We start from the raw sequence: 24,112 nt of genomic DNA, 5'->3' as shown, positions 1-24,112 counted from the left end.
GGTGCTAGTGATGTTTGCCAACATAAATCCTCAAATCACAAAGCAGTACAAAAAAATATGAGTGGAAAGAGAAGACCTGAGTTTACAATGGATTGTTTGCAGACACTTTGTCCCTTGAATAACATTTTGGAGGACCTTGAAGACAAACAGATTCTGCTCCAAAACCCCTGTGTTTGGGGGACAAGTAGAGGAAAGGGAGCAAGGGGAATAAGACCCTGTTTACAAGTGTGTATAGCGACAGGATGCGGAGAAATAGTTTTAAACTAGAGCGAGGTAGATTTAGACTACATATCAGGAACAAGTTCTTCACTATGAGGGTGGTTAAATACTGGTACAGGTTGTCCAGAGAAGTGGTGGAGGCTCCATCCCTGGACACATTCAAGGTCAGGCTTGACAGGTCTCTGAGAAACCTCATCTAGTTAAAGATGTCCTTGCTTGCTGCAGGAGGGTTGGACTAGAAGACCTTTAAAGGTCCCTTCCAACCCAACACATTCTATGATTCTAAGATTCTATGATCCATATGTTTGTCTTGTTTCCTAAAGACTTGTCATTCCCAGCCAAGATTTTTCCTGAAACATTAATTATAGGAGCTGGGGATGTCAGCAGTGCTCTTAACAGACTAACTTAACTGATGAAAAAAAATTGCTCATAAATAAAATGCCCATTTTAGAAACAGCCATCAGGTGCAACACCAGCAAAATGCACCAGTGGTTTGTGTGAGACTGAACCTCTGTCTGCCCTGTGCTGCACCGGTCCAGGTGCTCGGCAAAAGGTTTGGCAACATGCCTGTGTACTGGCTTCAGAAACTGACTTCAGCAAGAGTGGTGATAATGAGTGGGACAGAGGAGAGTGTGCCCGCAGCTGGCAGTGTGGAAGCACACAGGTGCAAATACTGCTGGTGCCATCCAGAGGGGTCACCTGGGTGAGAAAAATGAGTGAAAGGTGATGTGACCACATGTGCCTCTGAGGGCTGTTTAGGTAATCTCTGGTAGAAGTTGTATCAGTTCTTTCTTTGTGAGTGGATTTAATCAGTGCAATAAACCCAGGTATTTTTATATTTAAATCTCAATATCATTAAGGCTACAAAGCTATACCACTGGATGATTTATTAGCTGCCATGTCAGGGTGAAGCTAGACAGTGCCTTGGGCAGAGAAAGCACCTGGGGAGCTGGTCCTCTCGTAGTGCAAGTCTGGTACCCAACTGGTTCTCTGCTACCAGACCTCAGCTATGGACAAAGCAAGCAGCAGCAAAAGGCACCTAGAAAATGGCCAAGGCCAAGATGCCGGTCCAAGCCCAGCCGTCGGCCCTCTGCATGGCAAAAAACATGGGGATTCCCAGGTGGCGAAGAGTGGCATCCCCCAGCCAGCAGGTCTGCCTAAAATGGAGGATGTGCTCCTGAAGACACAGTGGTGTCAAAATGGGCAGCCCTCACAGCCCTTGCAGTCTAGGTGCCACAGCGACACGTAAAGATGGTAGTGCAGGCAGCTGTGTGGGGGTGTTTTTGACAAACAGTACCGCAGACAAATACCATCCCACTAATTAACACTTTTTCCCATTGGCCTAAGAGCAAGACCATTGCACACTCAGCATTTTGCCTGCCTTGATGAAAGTGTGCTCCCCTCCTTCTCGTCTCCAGTGTTAGCCTTGGACTGCTTCAGAGGCCATAGAAAAGAGTCGAGGAGGATTACAGGCTCTCCACAGACACACACACCCTGCTTACACTGGAGAATTGCCATACCATCTCCAAGAGCACCCTGTGGAACTGTGCTGACTCACCACAGATGGACAGGAGGCTTGTTGTCAGCAGTGGACAACAAGTATTTGCCAGCAAAGAGGAATCATGCCCATCACTTCCATCAGGACGTGGACACACAAAAACTGAATTAGTGCAAGCACTAGGTGACAGCATCTTCTTGGTTGCCACAACTCTCCTCAAAAGCCACATGAATCTGAGGGCCAAGGCTGAGCTCTCCCCTGTGGGGACACCCTGTGGGGCTGGTCTATGCCTCCCGTACTCTATGGTAAAAAGAGAGAGGAAAAACATCTGTGTTTGAGGGGGTAAGACATGAGCATGCTGAGACTTTTCCATATTGCTCCTCAGTGTCTCTTGGCACTGTTGAAAACCACAAGTTCAGACTCTGTCAGCTTTGCAGGCTGGGCTAACTTGCACTTCCATGTTTTCTCCACCTCTCTGTTGCATGGACGAAAAATACTGTTCACTGACCTTCATACGTATTGAAAGCATCTGCTGTCTCTGCAGTATCAGGGCACTGAAATTAAATGACATTTACAGGTGCAAAAACCAACTGGCAAGGAACTGTTTGCTTCAAGGGTGAAGTTGATTGCCTCGGCCAAATTTGAAGGCTCTATCCCGGTAATGCATGCTGGGGAAAAAAAAAGTTTAAATTTAAATGTTACCCAGGACCAGGGCTGGCAACACTGACTAGAAGTTGTTTTAGAAAGGAGATTTTTTTTTCCCTTTGATCAGCTATCACAAATCAGTTGTAAATTGGTTTCAGACTGTGAACGAGAAGGTGCTAAATGCCTTGTCAGTTCCTGTTGTAGCCTCACCCTTCCAGAGTAGGATTTGGGTTACCTTGAGCAGCAGCATACCCTGGGAGTTACCTGTCTCAATATGCCAATTCTCTGCTAATCATCAATAAATTACTTATTCATTCCCAACAGTTTCTAACAGAGCTATCTGGCAAAGTGAGATTAATCAACCTGGAGCCAGATCTGCCCATGCTGTGACACAGTGAACAGCAGTATTAGTCCTTATGTATTTAAAGGAACCATTTCAGAAAAAAATTAATAGCAAAAATTAGGATAATAAGAGTGCCAGACTTGGACCTTCCAAGAGACTAGCAGTCATTGTACCATAGCAAAGCACTCCTAGGCCTTGAAATATCTTCTTCTGTATCATAATTGCTCAAAACATGTGTAAATAATTTGCCGAGTGTCTGTTTTATTTGTCTTTAAAGTCAGAAACTAACATTTACATCACATTTTAAACAAGGGTTTGCTCATTTACTTTCTGATCTTCTCCCATCTATCTCTTCTTACCTGGTATACCATTTAATACAGACCCCAACCAGAAAGAGCAAAAGCTCTTTTACTCTGAGCATCTTTATTAATACCTTGTCTAAGCTGAATTTTAGCTCAAATTGTGATAATTTGTGATAGTACAAATTTTATGCATGATGTTGCTATCAGCTCAAGAAAGCAAAGCAATTGTTTTTTCACCTTTCTTGTTCTCCATATGGTCTTTTAAAACTAATATTCTTCATTGCATCACTAATAAAAACAGGCCCAGGCCCTAAAATCTTCAGCTCTTGAAAGAGATGAGCTGCTGAAGAAACTGTGTGTGTTGTGTAGATCAAACCACCTTCAAGAAGCTGAAGCACAGGGCTTTTAGCACAGAAATGAGTTGGGTGACTCTTCAGGTGATTACTTCAAATATTTTCCTTTCTCCCATAAATTTTTGCATGTTAGAACCCATGGTTAATGATAAACATTTATAAGCTGGTTTAGTCTGTTAGAGTCTGCCTGACCCTGTCCTGATGACATCCAAGACTTTTTTTGTCCTATGGCCCTCATTCTTTGTAACTTTCCCACCGATTTAAAAATAAATTATTGTAGCCATTAAAAAATGTTAATGGGAGTCATCAAAAGGCACTGTGAATCACTTTTCAAATAATACAGTGATCAAGACGATTGATATTCCAGCACTTAGCACAAAGATTTCCTCATCATGAAATGAGTTGTGAAAATTTGCTCAGCCTTAGCAGAAGGCGGTGCAGGACTGTGTTGCAGATCCCTTCCTGGCCCATTAGGTATTTCACAACTCTCTGTAGATTTTATGCAGAAGGCAGGTGCACGGCAAGCTGACAGGTCTTTGGCTGCTACGGATGTCACCAAGCAGTGAATGTGGTTGGGCAGCTTGCAGCAGAAACCAGGGACCTTAAGCAAGCTACCAAAACTGACTCATTTTGGAGCAAAAGGAACCTCTTCAGCCTCATGAAAGGGTCTTCTGCAGGACCCTTGTGCAGCCTGAACCAATACCTTTACCCTCATGATGGCGGTGAACAGAACCCAATAAAAATGTCACCACTCATTAGTTTTAAGTTGTGTCTCTGCTCTGTGACATGGTGCACACCACAGGACCACGCGTGCCCAGGTAGGAAAGACAGGAAAACACGTGAAACTCTTCCTCTCCTCAATCACAGATGAGCACGAGTATGAACGCATTGACACTTCTTTACCGCCCAAGACCCCATCTGAGAAGGCTGGGATGAGCTGGGAAGAAGCTTTGGGATGCCGTGGGCAGGCAAGAGGGCTGCTGGGGAGAGTAAGTTCAAAATGTAGTCCTGCGGGGCCTGGGCTGCACAGGACAGGAACAGCCAACCTGAGCTGTTGCAACATGCTGTAAAAACACTGAGCGTGCTGCTGAGGCTGACCATGGGCCCTGCGGGCTCATCTGGCTTCGTGCTTTGTGACACAGGCCAGCGACAAGGAGGTGAAATGTCCAGTCCCTGATGCTGCTGCTACACAGCCCCGACCTTAACAGCCGCTGGGGAAAGTGGATGGTGAGGTGGGTGTATAAGATGCCATGCCCTGCTGCTGGGATGGCAGGGCAATGCTTACACAGGCTTAGCGCCTGAAATTTCTGCAGCTCTCCTCCTGTCAAACAGACTTCATTGCAACCAGCTGTTCATAGCGAGGTGTTTCATTTCAGGACATCAACACAAGCAGTCTGGAAGGCACGTGTAGGTAAAGCAGTTCTAAGTTCATGAACATGAACTGACAACAAATCTTTTTAGTCTGGTTCAAGGATGTTTTCACAGCTTTGAACAAACTTTATCCTGAAGCTTCTTCTCAGTGGATTATTCTCCTTTGACCTTTTGAATGCTTGTAGCCAGCTTGTCTAATCTCAGAGGTCTCTTGTCAGAGGGAAGCAGACGCAGTCATAAAGTGGATCTTATATTGCTTTACTTTAACCTTGAGGAGCTTGATTTAGATCGACAGCTTGTAGAGGGATCTTTAATCAAGTTGCTGAACCTTTATTTGGATGTCTAAGCAGTCTCCATTCTGAATCTTAATTATATTCTTCAAGGATTTGGATTTAATGCTGTATTTGTCCACAATGCATTCATGCTAGACTGATGTGAGTTAAAAAAGAACTACATTTTTAACAGGGCACTTTTGCAAAAAGCCAAAAAACATCTGAAGGCCTGTTTCTGCTAGAAGATAAACAGATACTTGCTAAGCCAGCTCCCCAAATGAATAAGCATTCAAATGGGATTTTCGTTTGGAAAATGAAGAACAAAAAAAAGAGTCTATCATCATATTCAGATAGGATATTCCTTTGCCCTATTATTATGAGTCTCCTCTTTCATCAGCTACGAGTTCAGTGACCTGTTTTTTATTCGGAGTTTTAGAGTGCAAATATGTCATGTTTGTAAGCATACCAAACCGTTCCTTAGTGTAATCTCTTTCAGAAAGAATGGAGATGAACAAAGGCATTCAAACAAAAGAAAACAGCACGCAACACTTCAAGAAATTTTTAGGTTTTTAAAAGTAATCATTTTATCTTTTGGATGACATTGTTTATTGTGAGACATCATTTTTATTAAATACACTGTAATACAAGAGACTTTCCATGTCATGTTGAGAGAAGCTGGTCACATGATTCACAAACAAAACTTTTAACACTGATACCTAGGCATCACTTTGAAATCAGCCAAGATGCAATGAAAGTTTAAAGCAATGATTTCTTGTTATAACAAACTGCAAACAAGAACCACTAAATATTTCCACGGAGACATCACATTAAAAAAAAAAAAAAAAAAAAAGGAAAAAGATAGATCTACATACCAGGTCACAGTTTGGTGACAATATAGAGATTTATATTTATATGTAGATATCTTCCTCTTTACCTTAAGTGACAAAGAGAGTGATATCTAGAAATATATATACACGTAAAGTATAGGTGGAGAGCAGGGCTGGGACAAATAGTTCGTAATTAACTGATTCTCTCTCTATTGGTGAGTCAATTAAACATCAATGTTGAGTTAAGTTACTTGTATATAAAACATTCTTAGCTGCTTTTCTTTAAGTTACAGAAAGATACATATAAGCTGCAAGATACAGGCCTTTGGAAAGATTCGATTTGATCTCTGTTTTCTCACATATTCTAATCAAATGGCCTCACTACTAGCAGCTTCTGTAATCCGTGCCCAAAGTATTTAGTGTTTATAAAATACCAGCCGATCATCATTCAGAACCTTCTACAAGCAAACAAAAAATCCCCACAGACCTGGTCTAGAATGCATAGACGGAAAAATAACACACCTATCATTTCCCATTTCTTCTCCTGAGACGTATGTTTAAAAGATGGCAAAATAGTCACTTGGTTGCTATTGTGAAATTCACAGTGTTTTCCCTGCAACATGTAGACTTTTTTTTTCTTTTTCTTCATATTTGTGATGAATGTAGCACATCCCCTGCCCCACCCAAATAAAGGTGTTTTAACTAAGGCTCTAAAGTACCTCTTGATTCAAAGCAGCAGTGGTTCATCCCAGCCTTCACAACAAGAAAATACAACTTCCTGTGCTATCAAAACCTTCATCTTCAATTAGAAATGTCAATCTGTCCCCCAGCCCATCCCCACTCCCCTCCCTCACATTTTATACCAGTATTTGAAATTCAGTTACAGGCTGCAACAACCCAGACACAGACTTGTTCTAACACATATGCATCGTACCTTAGTCATCCAGTGACCTAATCATTTTATTGGGTTATTTAATTTATTTTTAAATTGTAAAAGTCTACATCAACCATAACAAAACAATATCTTGGAAAGGTGAGGAGGGGTACAGAGAGAGAAAGAGAAGGAAACAGAGAAAGGAAAGGAAGAGGAAAGAAAGGAGAAAAGGAAAGAAAGGAAAAGAGAAAGAAAGCAATAAAGAAATAGCAAGAAAGGACAAGAAAGAAAAAGAGAAAAAATAGGCAGTTACTTATTAAACTATAAACCATATATAGATATATTGTTTTACAAATCAAAATGAATGAAGTCCTTTTAAAAAGAGTACACTCCTTCATGCATCACAGGGTGCTGTTGCTTTACAAGAATCTGTTTTCCACATCCAGTTCAGAGTTCTGCAGATCTATTGAGAGTGAAGGACAGAGTGTGGCGAATGCTGCTATTATTACTGCTGAATTTTGGCATTCTCATTGTCCTACAAATCATGTTGCAGTTTGAATAGTTCAGCTCATTCTTGGAATTATTTCGTTACTGCAGACGAGTATAAAATGCTAATGGAGCTGCACTGTTACTCTAGGACAATAAAACAACAATAGAACAAACCCAGAAATGACAGCAAAACAAACTCTTTTTTTTTCAGAGCTTGGGAGCTTGTCTGTTCATTTCATTGTGAGAAATCAACAAGTGAGATGGGAATGGAAGAAATGTTTTTACGCAATCATCTGGGGAAGAAAAGTGCCTGTTGTTTTATCTCTGGCATTCTAGCACTGCCTCTGCTGCACACCAGTTAAAAAGTCGAACTTACAAACATAGAAAAAGAAATATCAAAAGAAAAAAATATTTTGGTTACTCAGCAGACTTTATCAATTTATTAATCGCACTCTAATCATCATTTGTAATAACGTAGGTGTATGTAAATTTATACATATACACACAGCCCATACATAATGTGCATGCATGTCTGCACATATATAAATAAAATACAACAGACATAGGCATACATGTATATGCTATGTGTGTATATATATATGCCATATGCAAACACACATATATAATATATATTATATATATGATCAGTTCATAGCACAGTCCAGAAAGACTTTTTTAATGAGCCTGATTGTCATATTTACTTGGTTTACACGACTGAGCTGACAGTGCAAGCATGATGAATATGCACATATACTCACCCTTCACTGTGATTTGAACATATTTCTTCCTCTTCTCTGCTCATTCTGCTACACTTACCCACCTTTTCATGAACAAATGCAAACTATGTATAACTACAGTTTATAGCTTGTCTACTGTGATTACACACTTTATGTACTATTAAGAACATTAATGATATAGGTCAAAGTTATCCATACTGGTGGCTCTGTAGAACATTTGGTCCTTTAGAAGTTTAACATACTGCTATGTTATTGCACAATGCACTGTAACGCTATTTATTCTCTGAAATGACTCTAATACTCTCACTAGTAAATCAAAACGAAGATGCCACTAAGCACATTTTCAGGGTTTTGTGGTTATTTTTGGTATACATTCTTTCAGTGCTTGCAAAACCCACCTGTTTGCTTTCAGGCTGGAGCCTGCTTTCCAACAGAAGCAGCATCTCAGATGCCTTTTTATTTCAGCTCATAAGAAACTACGACAGAACACAGCAGGTAAAATCTCAGCACCCCCCTCCACCACCTGCAGCCTTCTCCCACTGCACAGTAAGAGCAGGCTCTGACACCTTTCTTTTCCAGCGTTGTTTTGAAAATCAATTTCAAATTCCTTTAAAACACAGCATTCAGATTCTCAAGAGAATGAGTTTCACTGGATGCTCAGTCTTTATCTAGCTCTCTGCGTGAACTCCCAAGACAGTCTAGATAAAATCTTAAGGCCCATTTTGCAGGAATCTTCCTCTGGCTTTTTCTGTGTTTCCAGTTCAGTAGTGGTTAAGAAATAACATCTAGTTTATTAAAGAAATACTGAGTATGGCTTTATAGTTACACTGTCATGTTTATTTGTAATGCTGCCTTTTCAATGACATTGAGAAGGGTAAAACTTCATCAGTGTCCAGTGAACTGTTTTCTTTTGAAAATGTTCAGAATCTTTATGAGCTAGCTCTAAAAGCTTCTGAAGGAAAAAACTAAAGTGCCTAAATAAATAATATATGTGAGCAAATTATATATTAAATGTGCTATGGGAACACTTACAAAAATAAAATGCTTAATTTATTAAATAAAATATCCCCAACACAAATATGAAGGACTATTTTGATCTGGCTCATATCAAGAAGAAGTAACAAAAGAAGAAAACAGAAAGAAAATTCACTTTTTTTTTGCAGTAACGCCCCCTCACAGAGGGAGGCAAAAGTCTTGAGGAATAGGTAAGGTAGGTTTTCATTTGTAAGAATTCATATTAAAAATAATCCTAACTCTAAATTTTAAGTCATTGACTCCCAGTTTGAAAAATAACAGGTATGCCCATGCAGCTGTCATCAACACAGTGGCCATGCAAATGTTGTACACATACAACAAAAAATAAACTATTTAAGAAAGAGTGGATGTTGGCAATGACAGCACTAGTACCAACACAAACATGGTGCCCAGCTTAGGGTCTTTGTACTCTGAATAGTAAGCCACAACCTCAGAGTAATTTGTATTCTCTAGAGATCTTTATCCCCTGCCATGGCTCAAATATAAACAGCGATCTCCGAGTTTTAGATTATACATGTTATATCAGCCTATTGTATCTGCAACATTGTAAAGGCATTTTAACACAGCTAATGTCCTCCATTAGCCTCTTCTAATGAAATATAAGTTATATCGTTACGGGTTTGCTATGCCTACTAGGGTACACTACAAGGTGAGTGATAGTTTCCGCACAAAGGGCATTAATCGACAAAGACCATGCACAGTTTTGCTCGCATGGTTAAAAAAAAGGATTGAGGAAGGAAGGAATATGCTGCTGGACAAGCACAGTATAAGACATACCTGCCCCAGCATCTACAGCTTGTCCTAGCTAATCAAAATCCTTAGTTTCAACACGTGATCCTGAAACTGATACTGTATATTAACAAGCCTAGCTTCAGCCTTTATTAAAAGAGACTAGCTGGAACACTTATATCAGTGGCATGACAATATCCTATCCTACCAGAAGACAAAATAAGGGCATGTATTTAGTTTATCATGTTGTAACATAATTGTGTGCAGTGCAGACAGCATCTTTTGCCCTTTTACTTGTATCTGGCAATGAAAGGTGCTGGCAAAGCACCTCCTTGAACAATCCTTTTAGTCCTCAGAAAGACTCTTCAGGGAAAGTGCTAAACCCCCTCTTGCCTTCAGTAGTTCTTTGTGGGATTGGATGCCACCTGATCCCCTAGCTGCTCCAGATAGTGTATCTCACAAGACTGTCTTCTTTCCATCTGGCTTCATCTCTGCAAAGTACATGCTTCATGTAGAGAACACCAGCCTTCTTTTTCCACGCACATGCTGAAGCAAAAAAATTGAGGTGAATCCATAGAAACTCCCAGTAGCTGTACAGCAGAAATCACGAAGTTTGAGTCAAATATATTTTTCCCTTTTTTTCATCCACATCAAAGGCATGAATACAACAAGGCATTGTTAGTTGTGGTGGGCAAACTGAAGAGTCTGCTGATATAACAGATCAGGTTTTTAAGGCCTTTGTCTATGCAGTTACAATAATGCAGAAGCCAAATTGATTAGAAAGATAGCAGAGAAGAAAAAAATGATAGAAACTGAAAGTGAGAGAAAGAGACAGAGAAAGAGAGAGAGAGAGAGAGGAGAGATACATCTCAGTAATGTCTAAAAAGTCAATACTGTGTCTACAGATGGAGAAGTGCACATTGCTTGCCCTTTGAAAGCTTCTCCGCAACTTTGTCATTAATACTGTCAAAGTTAAGAACACATTTTAATGGAGTTCAGCGGCAGTTGAACACATTCATTCCCGCAGCCCGTAAGAAGAAATGCTAGGAGACTTTAGCCTAAAATATCCAAGTAGACTGGAGATGCCTTGGCTAAGTTCTGGAGGAGGGAATGGATTTCTTTGATGTTGAGCCTCATGTGAGGCTCCCGTTGCCAACAGCCCAGCATCAAGTCATACACTTCCTTGGGGCACGTGCGAGGTCGCTGCAGGACTCGGCCCTGAGTGATGCACTCAATCACCTATGAGAAATCACAAGGAAAGGCTCAGCAGAGGTTTGCCGTCTATGTGGGAGTCATCCATGGAAGAGCTAACTGCTAATCACTACAGCAGCCTCACTGGTGGCAGTCTCCCAGCCAGCTCTGCCAAGGGCTGCAGTAGAGGTACAGGCAGCAGGATGTGATCTGGAAAAAACACTGTAATAGAAATTGTCAAGGAGTAATAACTTCACTGATGCTAAGTTCACCCATGATGCCCCTCCCACTCATGAGGGAATGATAGCCAGGAAGCAATCCTGTACCTCTTCTCTCACCTCATCTCAGAAGGAGGTTAAGTTTTCGCCCTGCTCACGCAGAGCATCAGTGCCTGTTCCAGGCTCTCTCCTTAACCTTAAGAGTATCACTATGGCTAATCTCTGTAAAGGGTTACTTCTGATAGCCTGGAAATCAAGACATCTCCACATGACTTCAATCTCTTCAAGAATGGTTTTGGACAACCACTCTGCAACACTGATATATATGATAGGGAAGAGAGATCACCTAAAGGAGATACATAAGTTCCTTTTCATCGTTTCATGGTATTTTTCAGTACTCAGGTAGATACTGCCCTATGCAAAGGAAAAAGCTAAATTCTAACTGGTATACTTCTGCTTGGACAACTTTCATCTAGCCTGGGGAGAAAGGGTGAAAAGGAAGGAATTCAACCACAAAGTTCATGTCAATACCAAAAATACCTGATATGAGGGAGAGGCTTTGCCTTTACTAAGTAAATTCGTTGCTGTCTCTTCTCCAGAAAAGCTACACCAACAGTTAAAGCATCAGTCTTCCCAATGAAGTTTGAGAATGAATCACACACACCTCGTTGTTTGAGAGCTGATACCATGGCTGTTTGCCATAGGTAAAGATTTCCCATAATACAACCCCCAGGCTCCAGACATCGCTTTCTGTGGTGAACTTCCTATACATGATACTCTCCGGAGGCATCCAACGAATGGGCAACATGGTGTGACCCCCAACCTGAGAAAAACAAATGAAAGAATTAAAATTAGGCCAGTTTTAGTCTCCATATTAACATTTAGGAAACTAGAACAACATGATGTAATTAAGTTTGCACTGATGATTCTCCTAGAAACTCGGTGATATCAACTGAAATCCACAAAGACACAGTGGTCTGACTGCATGACACAGGAGGTTCAGGATCTGCATGGTTTAATGTCTGAATTTTGGATGAATTAAAGCAATGCTATTTTCTGTTGATAATTTCCAAAGTTAGTGCATTAAATTATTTTGTTCCACATTAACTAACAAGTCTAACACAGCTTAAAAAACCATTAAATTTATTACATTCCCTGGTAAGACATGGAGTGCTATCCCAAATCAGCTCATCTGAATGGCATCTTTCACTGAAAGAATACCTTTCTGAAAGACTCTTTTCCCCAAGAATCCTGTACTTCCTTAAAATTAAGTTTCCTAACCTTAATTTAAAAAAAAATCTCTTTATTTCCAGTTTCTAAATCACTTATAACTCCTGATATGTCCCATTCTGATTGGATCACATTGATAAAGAAATCCACTCACGTACTTTAAAAACTGATAGAGATATATAGATATTCTGATTATTTTTATGTCAACAGCTGTGAATATTTCCAAGGAAGTAAAAAAAAAAAAAGGCAAGCTTTCTGAAGGACATCTAACTTCTGATTAACTATTTCCCTGCCTAAATCTGTATTTAGTTATGAAACCACATTTGCACTTTCAAGATTCTGTCAAGTCAAACTATCGTGTCTCCTTGTGGGACTTTACATTTGCTGTTATAAATAATGCCCTCCTTTTTCTCACATTGAAACAGTAAATGGAAGGAAAACCCGAAAGAATTTCAGTCAAGGTTCACATTATTTCTAAATCACACAGAACATCCATTTCCAGCTATATGTCAGTAATTCAGTGCTAGCGCAGCATACCAAAAACACAGCTACGGCTGTGAGAGCTCAACCCTGTTCCATGCATCACCACAAGTCAATGCTTGCAGCTAAACCTTCCATAGATTTGGTCTATTACTACACTCTTCTTCTCCTCCCCCTACATGAGATGTCATGTGCATGATGGAGGAATATGTTTTGTCGCAATGGGAGGAATATTTTTTGTCATGATGCCAAATGAAAGGCTGGGTTCCCAACTTCCATTTATATCTACATTGCAGATTTGCTTCTGTCTCAATGGGGACTCAATTCCTGTGGCTTTCTGCTTAGCTTAAAAACATACATGTGAGTGCCTCCTTGACAGAGACTGGATACAGATTTTAAAGTGCTTTGATCAATTCAGCCAACTCATCTCTGTGTCGCAGTTTTTCCCTCTGTCAGGGGGACTGGCTGTTAGGATCTATCAGTATTTCTAACATCTTCTGCTGAGAAGTCACTCTGTGATGCGGAGAGCTTGAAAGAACACAAAAACCCAATGAGATGCAAACAAAGCTTCAGTTTCCCACCTTGTCACAACCTAAACTGACAAGGCAACTAAACAGCTCCAAACCACCGCTTTCACCCCCACCTTGAGAGGTATTTCATTAATAAGTCAGAAAAGTCAGTCCTTTCGAAACATGCAGCCACATACACCCAGACAAAGGGCAAAGGCAATTAAAAGACGGTTAGTGATGGGAAGCTTTTGGAGTCATCAAATATTTAAATGGCTTTTAGATCTGCTCATCATATAGCTTCTGCTACTGGTTCTTTTCAGCAATTTCTTTGTCTCATTCCTTAAAAATTAATGAAGGCTATACACAATAAAATATGTTTCTTATTTTTTCTTATTTGCCACATCTTACATCAAGAGATTTTGAAAAAGCAGCTAAAAAATAACCACACACTATCCAAATCTTTTACTGTGGTTCCTTGCTACAGAACCACGGCGTATTTGTGGAAGGACTATATTCTGAGTTTCCAATGTCATTCAGTAAAATGAATGACACAGCTCTAGAGTGATGATGCTAAACTCACACCAAACGGTGGCTCTGCAATGAACTGATCTGTAACATCACAGACCTTGATGTCTCTCTTTGTAGTCATAGCAAGACTGATTCATCAGTATCAAGACCCAGAATTTGATTTACAGATAAGCACAGACCACATGGCTCTTTGGTGTTTTTCCCACAACATCTTGCCTGGAGCTGTGTCCATTTCTGTCCCTGAAGGCAGAAGACTTCACTGGGCAGAGTACTCGCCCATGACTGAGAACTCCTGAAGTCTCTCCATCTCTATCATTGCATGTATCAGTCATTTCAGGCAAAGTTACTTCCAACACCTCAGCATCTTCATGACAATAATATTTAATGCCTTGCAATCTATCAATGAAAGCATTCTAAGGGATGCTCTACTTGCCAGATGGCATTGCAATGAAGACAGGATATCTGTGCAACACAGCATTGCCTGTGACAGGCTGAGCATCTACCCGTGGTCCAAGAACATCTTCAGTTTCAACTCAGATTTCAGTTTGGACACATCAAAAGCACAGGTCAGGCTTGGCCAAAGGCGCTTTTTCTAAATGCACATTTCCGTCTCTATTAGCGATCAGTGAGTCAACACTCACTCAGCTCAGAAAAGCATCAAGGGCTATGTTAGGTGTATGCTTAAAATGAAGCACATGCTTCAGAGCTTTGTTGTCCCGAAGTCTGGGACTTGATACCACTGTTCACAGGATGTCTGAAACAAATTGCCTGTCAGTTTTGACCTTCTTTTGATCTTTATTGGACTGTTCAAGCAACTCATAGTTGTGCCACAAGAACAATGAAGAGAGGTGGATGGCCTTTTTGCTGTTGCTGCCAAACTCTGAACAAAGCTAAAAGGTGTTTTCCAAGAAGGACCAATGAAGGAAAATAACATTACGCTGACCAAACTTTAATGGTTCTGAGTGCGTCAAAGGGATGCCTTCTGTGCATGTTTTAATAAAAACCACAAGTATTACACAGCTGTCAGATATCACCAGCATTCTGCAGGATAAAGGCCCTCCTGTAAACACTGTAATTGCAGTGTTGTTTGACACATGTAATTTTAAAACCGGTGTGTGCTAGTGGACTACAGTTGCAGGTAAAGAAAACTTAATATATTCAGTCTAGCTAAAGTTATGACAGGTTTAAAAGCATTGCAGTTTTAACTTAATATGGTATCACTTTAAAATCCACACTGTAGCTCCAAAAATGCTGCAAAACCCGATAATTTTATGGATAAAAATTAAGGGATATTTTCTTGAGGCTTACCTGAAAGCAGCTGCATTGTGATGGTTCATTTTTATCTAGAATTGCAATGTGCAAACTATCCACAGGGAGGAGACTGCTATTCCAGATCCCCGCACCTTGATGTTCACTCTCCAAGAATCACTTCCAAGGGGAACTGCCACACTGCTCCACACAAGAAGTGATGGATTTCCAACAATACAACATCATCCCACTTGCCACCAATTTCAGCACTCCTTATTTAAATTAACCCAGCACTTTGAAAGCCGCCAGATAAGCTGATTTTGAACTTTGTTTTCACGTATTTGCAAACATCAAGCTTCAAGGATTGCCATAGAAGTATCATGTCTTAGTCTTGAGGCAGGGTATCTGACTACAGAGTTTGCTAAAATTTGTTCACCCTGTGGCTTCATATGTTCTGTATTCTGCTTCACATGCACTAGGAAATAGTTAGGCTTCCCTAATGCAGAAATTCCATTTTTTAAGAAGGAAACGAGACCTGTAGTGCAAAATTCCATGGAAGTTGATTTTTGTTGCCCAAACGTATGCATGCATGCACTCATCCATCCATCCATCCAATGCAAGCATAGTCTTCTTACACATTGACATTACTGCTACAGATAAGAGGCCTCAGCTGACTGTCATCAAGCTAAAGGTAGGCAATCACTGCAATTTCCCTGTCAATTAAAAATGCATCCGTTGATATCCTGCCCTGGTCACTGCTTCAACTTCTACTGTCCACCTGCCATGGGAGCCCAAAGTCCTGTTGTCCGATGATTATAAGCAAATGGGTTCTTTTTGCAAAGAATAAGCTAATGAAGCCTTGTGCTTCTGCTGAGAACTGGAGGCTGCGAGAGGAGCCTGAGGGAAGACAGCCTACTGAGATATGGAAGAAACAGGCTGTGGGGCTGCATGGATAAGACACAAGCCATGGGCTGGAAAAGGCACAAAAAATAACATTGCTAAGATGATCACTCAATCACTTCACACCAGGTTTATGCCCTACTCATCTGTATTGTGAGGAGGGAGGGCTGAATGGATTGGCTACACTTTTGCAACCTGGTCTTAGCAGAGCAGCACTGGAGGCTGTGGTGCTGAGGGTTAAGAAGGAGGGCTTTGGGGCTCCAGAGCTGTGCCACAGGGTGCTGCAGAGGCTGACCAAAGGAAAGGACAGGGACTAGCTGGAGCAGGGAGTAATCTCTCTCTTTGCTAAATGCTGGTGGCCATACTTGGAGAGGCTCCAGCACTCCTGGAGAGGATGTTAAATCCAACCCCCAGCTTTTGCAGGCATTATATTACATAACTGTTTCCCCATTTTTATTCAATTTCTGGCTTTAGGCAGTTGATTACTCTGAATTCATGCAGTAAAAAGCACAGCAACGAACTGCATAGCCTTGAAAAACAGACTTCCTCATTTACGTCCAGCATTCCCAGATTCCCATGATTCCCACAGAGTGACATTGAAGTAATGTGTGACAGTGCTTTGTATACTCTCTAAAGACTAGTGATGCTTTTTCTGCCAACAGGATAAAAGTAGTCTTTTTATTTTGTGAGCCCAATGAACCTGAATGACTAACCCATGGGTTTCAGCCCTGATCCTGCCTATTGCCCTGTCTGGCTTGACTGCTGCATTTCTCTAGAGCCTCGCTGATCTCAAACTTTTTGCAATTCAGGATGGTAGTCCTGAGAGCTGCAACACAGTTCAGTGTATGCCTAAATTAACTGTCATGTGACAATTATATAATTAGCCTCTTTAACGTAACTGGATCTTAGTTCGCTGAACTCGAACCAAGCTGCACCTTCTGATTCACTTGGTCACTCCCTCATAAAAAGCATCTTACATACTTGCAGGATCACAGCACTACAGGGTAGTTTTCACTATTTACGTTTTGGTCTTCTGACTTGTTTCCCCATCTCAGGATGATACAACTGCAAAGAAATGTTCTCTGCAAAAATTATCATGTCTTATTGCTAAAACTAAAAGCCTCTCCTCTCTTGGCGAACATCTGCTCTTTCTCCCTCATAAAATGCTGGCAAATGTTTCTCCCAGAAGAAGAAAAAAATTGATAATTCTTATTTTCATTTCTTCCATGACCTGGCCTTGCAGACAAAGGCAATATCTCCTCTTAAAGCATCACCAGTCCTGCCATGTCCACTTGCAGAAAAGCACTGTACTATTCTCACAGTTGTAATACGCCACATCACTCCAGCACATGAGTTTACTGAATAATGAAATAAGGCAGATTATTAGTCAATAGCTAAAGATCATTTTCAGTTTTTACCTCTGCTTTATCTCATCCCTATTCAAAAGCAGCTAATGTCTAAAGTTCTTAATTTTAACTTTCACCATTAACAGGTGGTCTTGTCAGACATTTAGAACAACATTTATTACACTGTAAATTCTCCCTTCAGTTGTGCAACGTCAGTTCAGTATTGTGTGTCAATGTAAGTGTTATTCTTGCCATTAGTCTCTATGAAACCCTGAACAGATGAAAGACCAATCATGCAGAGTTTCACATAACACAGGAACCAGAAGACAACAAATGAAATTTGTAAGTGGCATGTTCATAACAATTAAAAAGAGGCACACTGTTGCATAACGTACAGTTTCTTGTGGAACCCATTGCCACAAGATACTGCCAACCCCTAAGGTTTGCCTGGGATCAAAAAGTGATAAAATACACACACGGAGCATAAAATCTGACAAGGGCTATCAAACAGAAAGATACCAACTGTGGCCTTGCAAGTTCCTGAGCTGAAGAGTGCTGGAGGCTAGGACAGTACATGAGGGAAATATTAATATATGCTTAACCTGTTTTCATACTATTCTGCAAGCACTGTTTACCCACAGTGACAGTATCCTGAACTACAGGGGCCTTTGGAGACGCTATACCTACGTTTTCATGTATGCGGGCTGCATACTGCAATATGCTGTCCTTATCAAACTTCTCAGAAATGCTCATGGAGGGCTAGAAACATTTCTGCCAAAAAGGTGGAATGAAGGACAGATAGCACATAAAATTAAAACACGTGAATGACCTAATGTATTCTACAATTCTGTATCTACCAAAGACCTTTTCAAATGCTAAGTTGAAAAGACACAGAAACTGTATCTGATGTTCTGTTTTACACAACACAATACCATACTGGGTCAGCCAAATATACAGGATTATTAATAAACTGTAGTAGTTACTGCATTATAGAGCATTTACTCTTCCATGAAATGAAGTGCCCTGGAGGTAAGATTAGATGAGTGCTACGAAGAAGGTGACATGATTCACATCTCTGATTGAAATGTTCCCTATTAGAGGGACAGAAGGAAAGTTAACTGAGTAGAAATCTGCAGCACTGAACAGGATTACAGGTCTTGGGTGTCCCAGGATTAAGTGTGTATGAAGGAAAAAGAAAAAGAAGCCTTTAAAATGTCATTTACTTTACTTTAAAATGATAAACATTTCTAGTGTTAAACAACAAACTGCAATCTAAGTGGTAAGAAAGGGAGGTATACTGTGGTAAATAAAAAGGAAAGACAACTTGAACGGTGTATTTCAATTAATCCAGTGGACATCTATTTGTTTCCGAAGATGCAAATTCAGGACCTTGGTGAAAAAGCAGGGAGATGGGATTACTATAATCCAAGAGGGTTTGGCATGTTGACTCAGATGTCCTCTTCTCTCTAAAATACCTTGTATTCTTCTAATATGGCATATCAAGTTACACCATAGCATACAGTTACTGATTGCTCCAGAGGCACAACCTGCAGCTCAGAATATTGAGCTTATGTGAAGTCCTGTGTTTTGTTTTACAAAAAGTTGTCACTACATCACTTGTACCCTATTACTATTTCCACACCTGAGCGTCTGCTGGTTGTACCAGTGGATGAAGAGAGGTATCAGGTATCAGCAGACAAGCAGCTGGAACAACTCAGCTTAAAATCTTCACAGGCTCTGCGATGATCACCTAATGTGTCTAAGTCAACAGCAAAACAAGTTTGCAATGCAATATGAATGAACTAATTATTGCCTTTCTGATTTTCAAAGCAAATCATTTAGAAAATATCAAATTCCACTTTTATACTAATCCGAAGTGGTCTGGGCTACCAGAGCCAAGGTTTTTTAAAAAAACTTTTATTACGCATTGGAAAACTGGCTTCTACATGTCTCTGCCACAGTTGAAATCCTAACTTCTGCTTGCTTTTTTACACAGAGTGTTTGAGGTGTAAAGTGATGAGATGCTAGCTGAACTGCACAATCAACATCCACAAGTGGCAGTTACTCAAGGGCAGACCCTGAAAGCCAAGCATCATACCACATAAGCCAGTTTGTGCTCTCTAGGAAATCTCTACTCACAACGTCAAGTCTGAAAGCTATTTCTCAAGTAGGAGAGATCATAACCTTTTCCCATACTTATTTTACTGAAAAACATATTTTTTTTTTCAAATTTACTGTAGGCTAAGATAGCATGTCTGGCTTTATCGGTCATGTGAAATTACCTCAGAGGAGAAGAGGGGAGCAATAGAGCTTGGTTTGTTGCTTTACTTCTCCCTTGCGAGTCACAGAAGTGTTTCTATAATGTACACCTCATGGGAAAACCACCATTTTTAGTTGAAATGTCTCATATATTCCATTTTTTTTTAATTTTGTTAGATAGCCTCTTCCCCTTTCCCTGGGTGGTTTATTTATCACGTGGCTTACAAATACCAAGATTAATGTGAAGCAATAGAGTGAGTAGTCTTTAGTTTCACAAATCCTAAGAATGTAAGCAAACCTACTGAGTTCCTACATCTTTCCCCACAAGTCAAAGAGGTTGCTTAGAACCATCAGTGTAAAAAGGAGATAAGTAAATCAACCATTTTATGTCAGCTATTTTGGCTTGTTCACAGGCTACCTGTATGATGCTGGGAAAGTCATGTCAGATCAAATCTGTCAACTACTGACTGCCTGAAGAGAGTTCAGAGGTGTACTTTCTCCAGCTAGAAGCATCAAGAAGGCAGAGAAAGGTTTCACGAATTCAGAGGCAGACCAATAATCTTACTATTTCAGAGAATTTGCAGTTGCTCTTTTCTGTGAAGACCTATTGCTACATGCCTGAAGAGCAAGTATGATCCCCCTACTTGCAAGCGAGAGCTACAATCATAATCACAATTCTGATCTGTCTTCAGTGCCCACACTGGGAATGTCTACACTGATGGTGGTCAACAGGCTAATCTAAGTCTATGCAGATAGACAGCCACATTGGCAGGCATCCGAGAGAGGCTAAATTATACTTGTCCTCAGCCGTAACTAATAAACAAGGCAACGGAAAGGTCCTTCCATGCTTTTTCCTTCTCTTCTGTAATCTTGATGATGTTTTCTGTCTCACCTTCTCTCAGTCATAATCTGTCTACACTGGCTGGGAAACAGAAAAGTTTCCTTAAAATGCAATAGAAAAAATTCTCTTGTTGTTTTCCTTCCATTAACTCTATTTTTTGTCTCCTCACTTCTATCATGACATCATTTGATGAGTTTAAACAGACATTTGCTGCTCTGGAATGAGGCATCCATCAAAAAATGTGCAATACGATTATTAAAAAGAGCAGTAACTGCTATTACTGGGAAAAAAATACTCATTCTTACAGACCTTGCAAAATTCTGAATTTTTCTTATCAAATTCATATGTTGAATTATTCCTCAAGCCATGTTTAAAACATTGTTCTTGGACATGAGAGCCAAAGTGCAGCCCAAGCAGTGATTAAATCGTTTTGTAGCTCTTGGCTCAATTTCTACAATGGTGTAAATGGAAAATTTACACCAGAAGAGTGCTTGGAACCACAAATTTGGATTTTGGTTGTGTATTTGGGTTTAGGTTTTTTCCTTAATTCTTTTCAGCCTGTCTCAATCCTCAGCACCGTAATTTTCCATTTGTGAAACATTACACTGCATTGTGTATACAGTGGCTCTTGAAATTCACATGACTGCATTTGTTTAGCATCAACACTGAGCTGTAAATTCTGCCAGTGATGTTGAAGCATCTTTCCTTCATCCTCTAAAATGAGGCCAGACATGAGGCTTGCCCTGACATGCAAGCATTCACAGAAGATATCAGTCTAGCAAGGAATCCCCCAAAAACTTCCCTGGGTGGATCCATTCCTTGATGGCATGTCATCAGGGTGGAGGCTTGGCTTTCTGACATAAAGCCTGTTGAACCTGCTTATTACTATGCGATCTTGGGGAACAGAGGAAAATCACAGTGATCTTTTAAAGGATTTAGGACTCCGCACCAGCATTGCTTCATTTCAGGTAAGGGCTCGCTGAAGATTTAACACATACGGATTTCCACACCACACCACGGATGGCACAATGTATTCCTCACACACTTCTCCAAATGCACTACACCTACTCTCCCTGCTTTTCCCTCACACATTTTTCAGTGACCCAAGGGAGCGTTGTGGAGAATATTCTACCTCCTTCTAGGATGAAACTATTCCTCACTCTAAGTATGTAGCACTGAGGTGGCTCCTTCCTCAGGCATGCTAACCTCCCTCTCTGGATGAGAAAGACCCGTCCGCTTGCTGCACTGCTGTAATACTATAACTAATTCAAAATCAATGAATAAATGTTATTTCTAGTTTCACTGCTCAAATAAAAGTAGGATCTGCAGTAAAACTGAGAGCCCAAAGATTAAATGCCTCACTTTCTTAAAAACATGTTGCAATTTGACACCAAATTAGTTAGGACAGTAATTTAATTTTTTTGAGATCTCTGTTAAAACAAGTGCGGGTCAACTGTATGACCTTCAGTATAAATCTTACATGTAACATTCCTAGACTCCACAGTCGCCTAGATTCAAGAAAGTCCTGGAGACATTCAAAATAAGCCAAGTTGGAAATGAACGTCTCATATTACTAAGACATCATATTTCAATTTGTGTGGGGGTTTCTGAGGTTGTCTACAGGCAGTGTGTTTTGGACATTTGGGCAGTGTTTGGGAATACTTTGGCCTAGGACTCCCAAATTAACCTCTGTGAAAATCTGGTACTAGAACAAGTCATATTCAAGTTATATCAGCACTAGGTTTTTTTTACCTATGCTTTGGTAATACCTACATCAATGAAGTCCTGATCTACATGAGGCTCCTACACACCTTTGCGCTACATGTCACATAATAATAACACTTCTTCTAGCTACTTGTGAAAAATTACAAATGAGTTACCATAGCAGCTGCACTTTAACTTGGTTATACGATAGGGGGATTATTATAGCCTAATGTTTATGAGTCTTTGTACTTTAGAATATTTCTCATCTGCTTCAGATGAAAACTTTTGAAATATTATTCCATAAAGTCTGCATTTCCCTTTAAAGTCATGCTATTTTATAATACTCTTTGGACATGTTTAGGATGATCCACACAGAGTATTATCAAATTCACTCAATGATGTTCTTATTAAACTGTTATGTGCCTCAGGCCTTAGTATATAGCTTTCTTTGTTTTCTTGCCAGGCAAATCTATTATTCTTTCTGTGTATTGGGCTGTCACCTTCACCTAACCCCACATTCTGGCCGCTGTCATTATTTCCATTGAAAATGTCCCTGGATCTTATATCTATCAGGATATTTTAATTTTCTGGTTCACTGTGGCCTACAGGAAAGGGGTGGTTCTGGGGTTCCCATTAGCCTTGACCCCATTCTTAGGCTGCAGAGCCATTATATTTTCCTTTCCTCTTTGCCAGATAGTAGTTCCCCTTCAAGACACTCCAGTCATTGTGCTAGCTAAAAGGCTTTTGTTAAAAAAAAGCAGATGCACCACTGAGTTCTCTCCTGAAAGGATCTTTCTCCTACCATAAAGTTTTCGAGTTTGGAAACCCACTGTATTGTGCAAGACCTATCCTCTACAAAAGCTCCAGCCTTCCAGGACACCCAAAATGAGTGTTATACAAGCTTCATTTTATCAGCTGGCTTATCACTGACTAGTTAACACTGAAAAAGGAGGGTGTCTTGCTAGTATGGCAATTCCATGTGAATATTGACAATTTAAATTAATGCCCTTCAGGTTGCTGAACTGTGTATTTGATCTGTTTTAATCTGCTTTTCAATTCTTTTGAACACTTCACATAGTTATTTCTGTATAAGTGAAAGTACAGGATTAATGCAAGATCTTGAAGACTCCGCCATGTAACATACGCCACTTAATTTTGACAAGTTACTTAGATCTAGTTACACAGAATGATATTTATAGCATGACAGTAAATGCACTGCAGAGTGTTTGGTAAGGGTACTTGCGTCTTACTGACATCTCACGGTCAGTATGACACCTTTGTTGTAAAGTGAGAGATGGCTCCAGTTTTCTGTGAGAACTATTGAGCTAGGGAAATAGCCAAGTGGCAGTTAGCCATTTGAAACACCAAAATACTGCTACATGTACTTTCTTTGCCTGTTTTGAAGAGATAACAATGAGTATCATATACGAGCCAATATAGACCATGCTTCTATTAGATTAGAATTAAGTCTGGCAATTCCTGAACAGAATTAAATACAACTTATTACTCTTTAAGGTCAGAGAGCTTCCCAGCACCCATGTCCTCCTGCAACAGTCCTGACACACTAATGGCAGAAGGAAGTTACTGTCTCCTAGATTGTCTTGGCTCTAAAGAAAGCAGGGGAGAACTTTCCCTGCTAAATGAAGCTAATAGGAGTTACTCCCCCCGACAGACACTTACTCAAATAAGAGCCTCTTAATACTCAGTAGAAGAACTTTAGTGAAGCATCTACTAAACAAAGTAACAACTCAACAGTCTAGCCATGGGGAATGAGGAAAGGAATCAAGATGAATACTAACAGAAAAGAGGGTGAGAGGATGGGAGAAACACAGAGGGTGAATAAGAGCTGGGAAAAAACCAAAATGGTCACAACCATAGACCAGTGCATGCAGAAATGGATGACCAGTCACCAATGAGCACTGTTTCCCACATAATCCTCTTACTTCATGCAATCCGTCCCCTGA

The 24,112-nt window shown here is 40.3% G+C and overlaps 1 protein-coding gene across 1 annotated transcript in view; it reads right to left on the bottom strand.

Moving 5' to 3' along the window:
- Positions 1–10,329: 10,329 nt before the first annotated feature.
- The window catches only part of LOC104270102 (BDNF/NT-3 growth factors receptor), a 95,053-nt gene continuing 81,270 nt past the window's right edge, over positions 10,330–24,112 (bottom strand). The window contains exons 6-7 of the mRNA XM_009864363.1: positions 11,768–11,926; positions 10,330–10,933 (exon numbers count right to left, since the gene is read on the bottom strand). Coding sequence (XP_009862665.1) covers positions 10,748–10,933; positions 11,768–11,926 — 345 coding nt within the window. The 3' untranslated portion in view covers positions 10,330–10,747. The remainder of the gene's footprint in view (positions 10,934–11,767; positions 11,927–24,112) is intronic.

Source organism: Apaloderma vittatum, unplaced genomic scaffold (genome assembly GCF_000703405.1).
Source record: "Apaloderma vittatum isolate BGI_N311 unplaced genomic scaffold, ASM70340v1 scaffold6862, whole genome shotgun sequence".
Classification (NCBI taxonomy): Eukaryota; Metazoa; Chordata; class Aves; order Trogoniformes; family Trogonidae; genus Apaloderma; species Apaloderma vittatum.
Note: the sequence above shows the minus strand (reverse complement) of the source record. Positions and strands in the feature narration are given on the sequence as shown.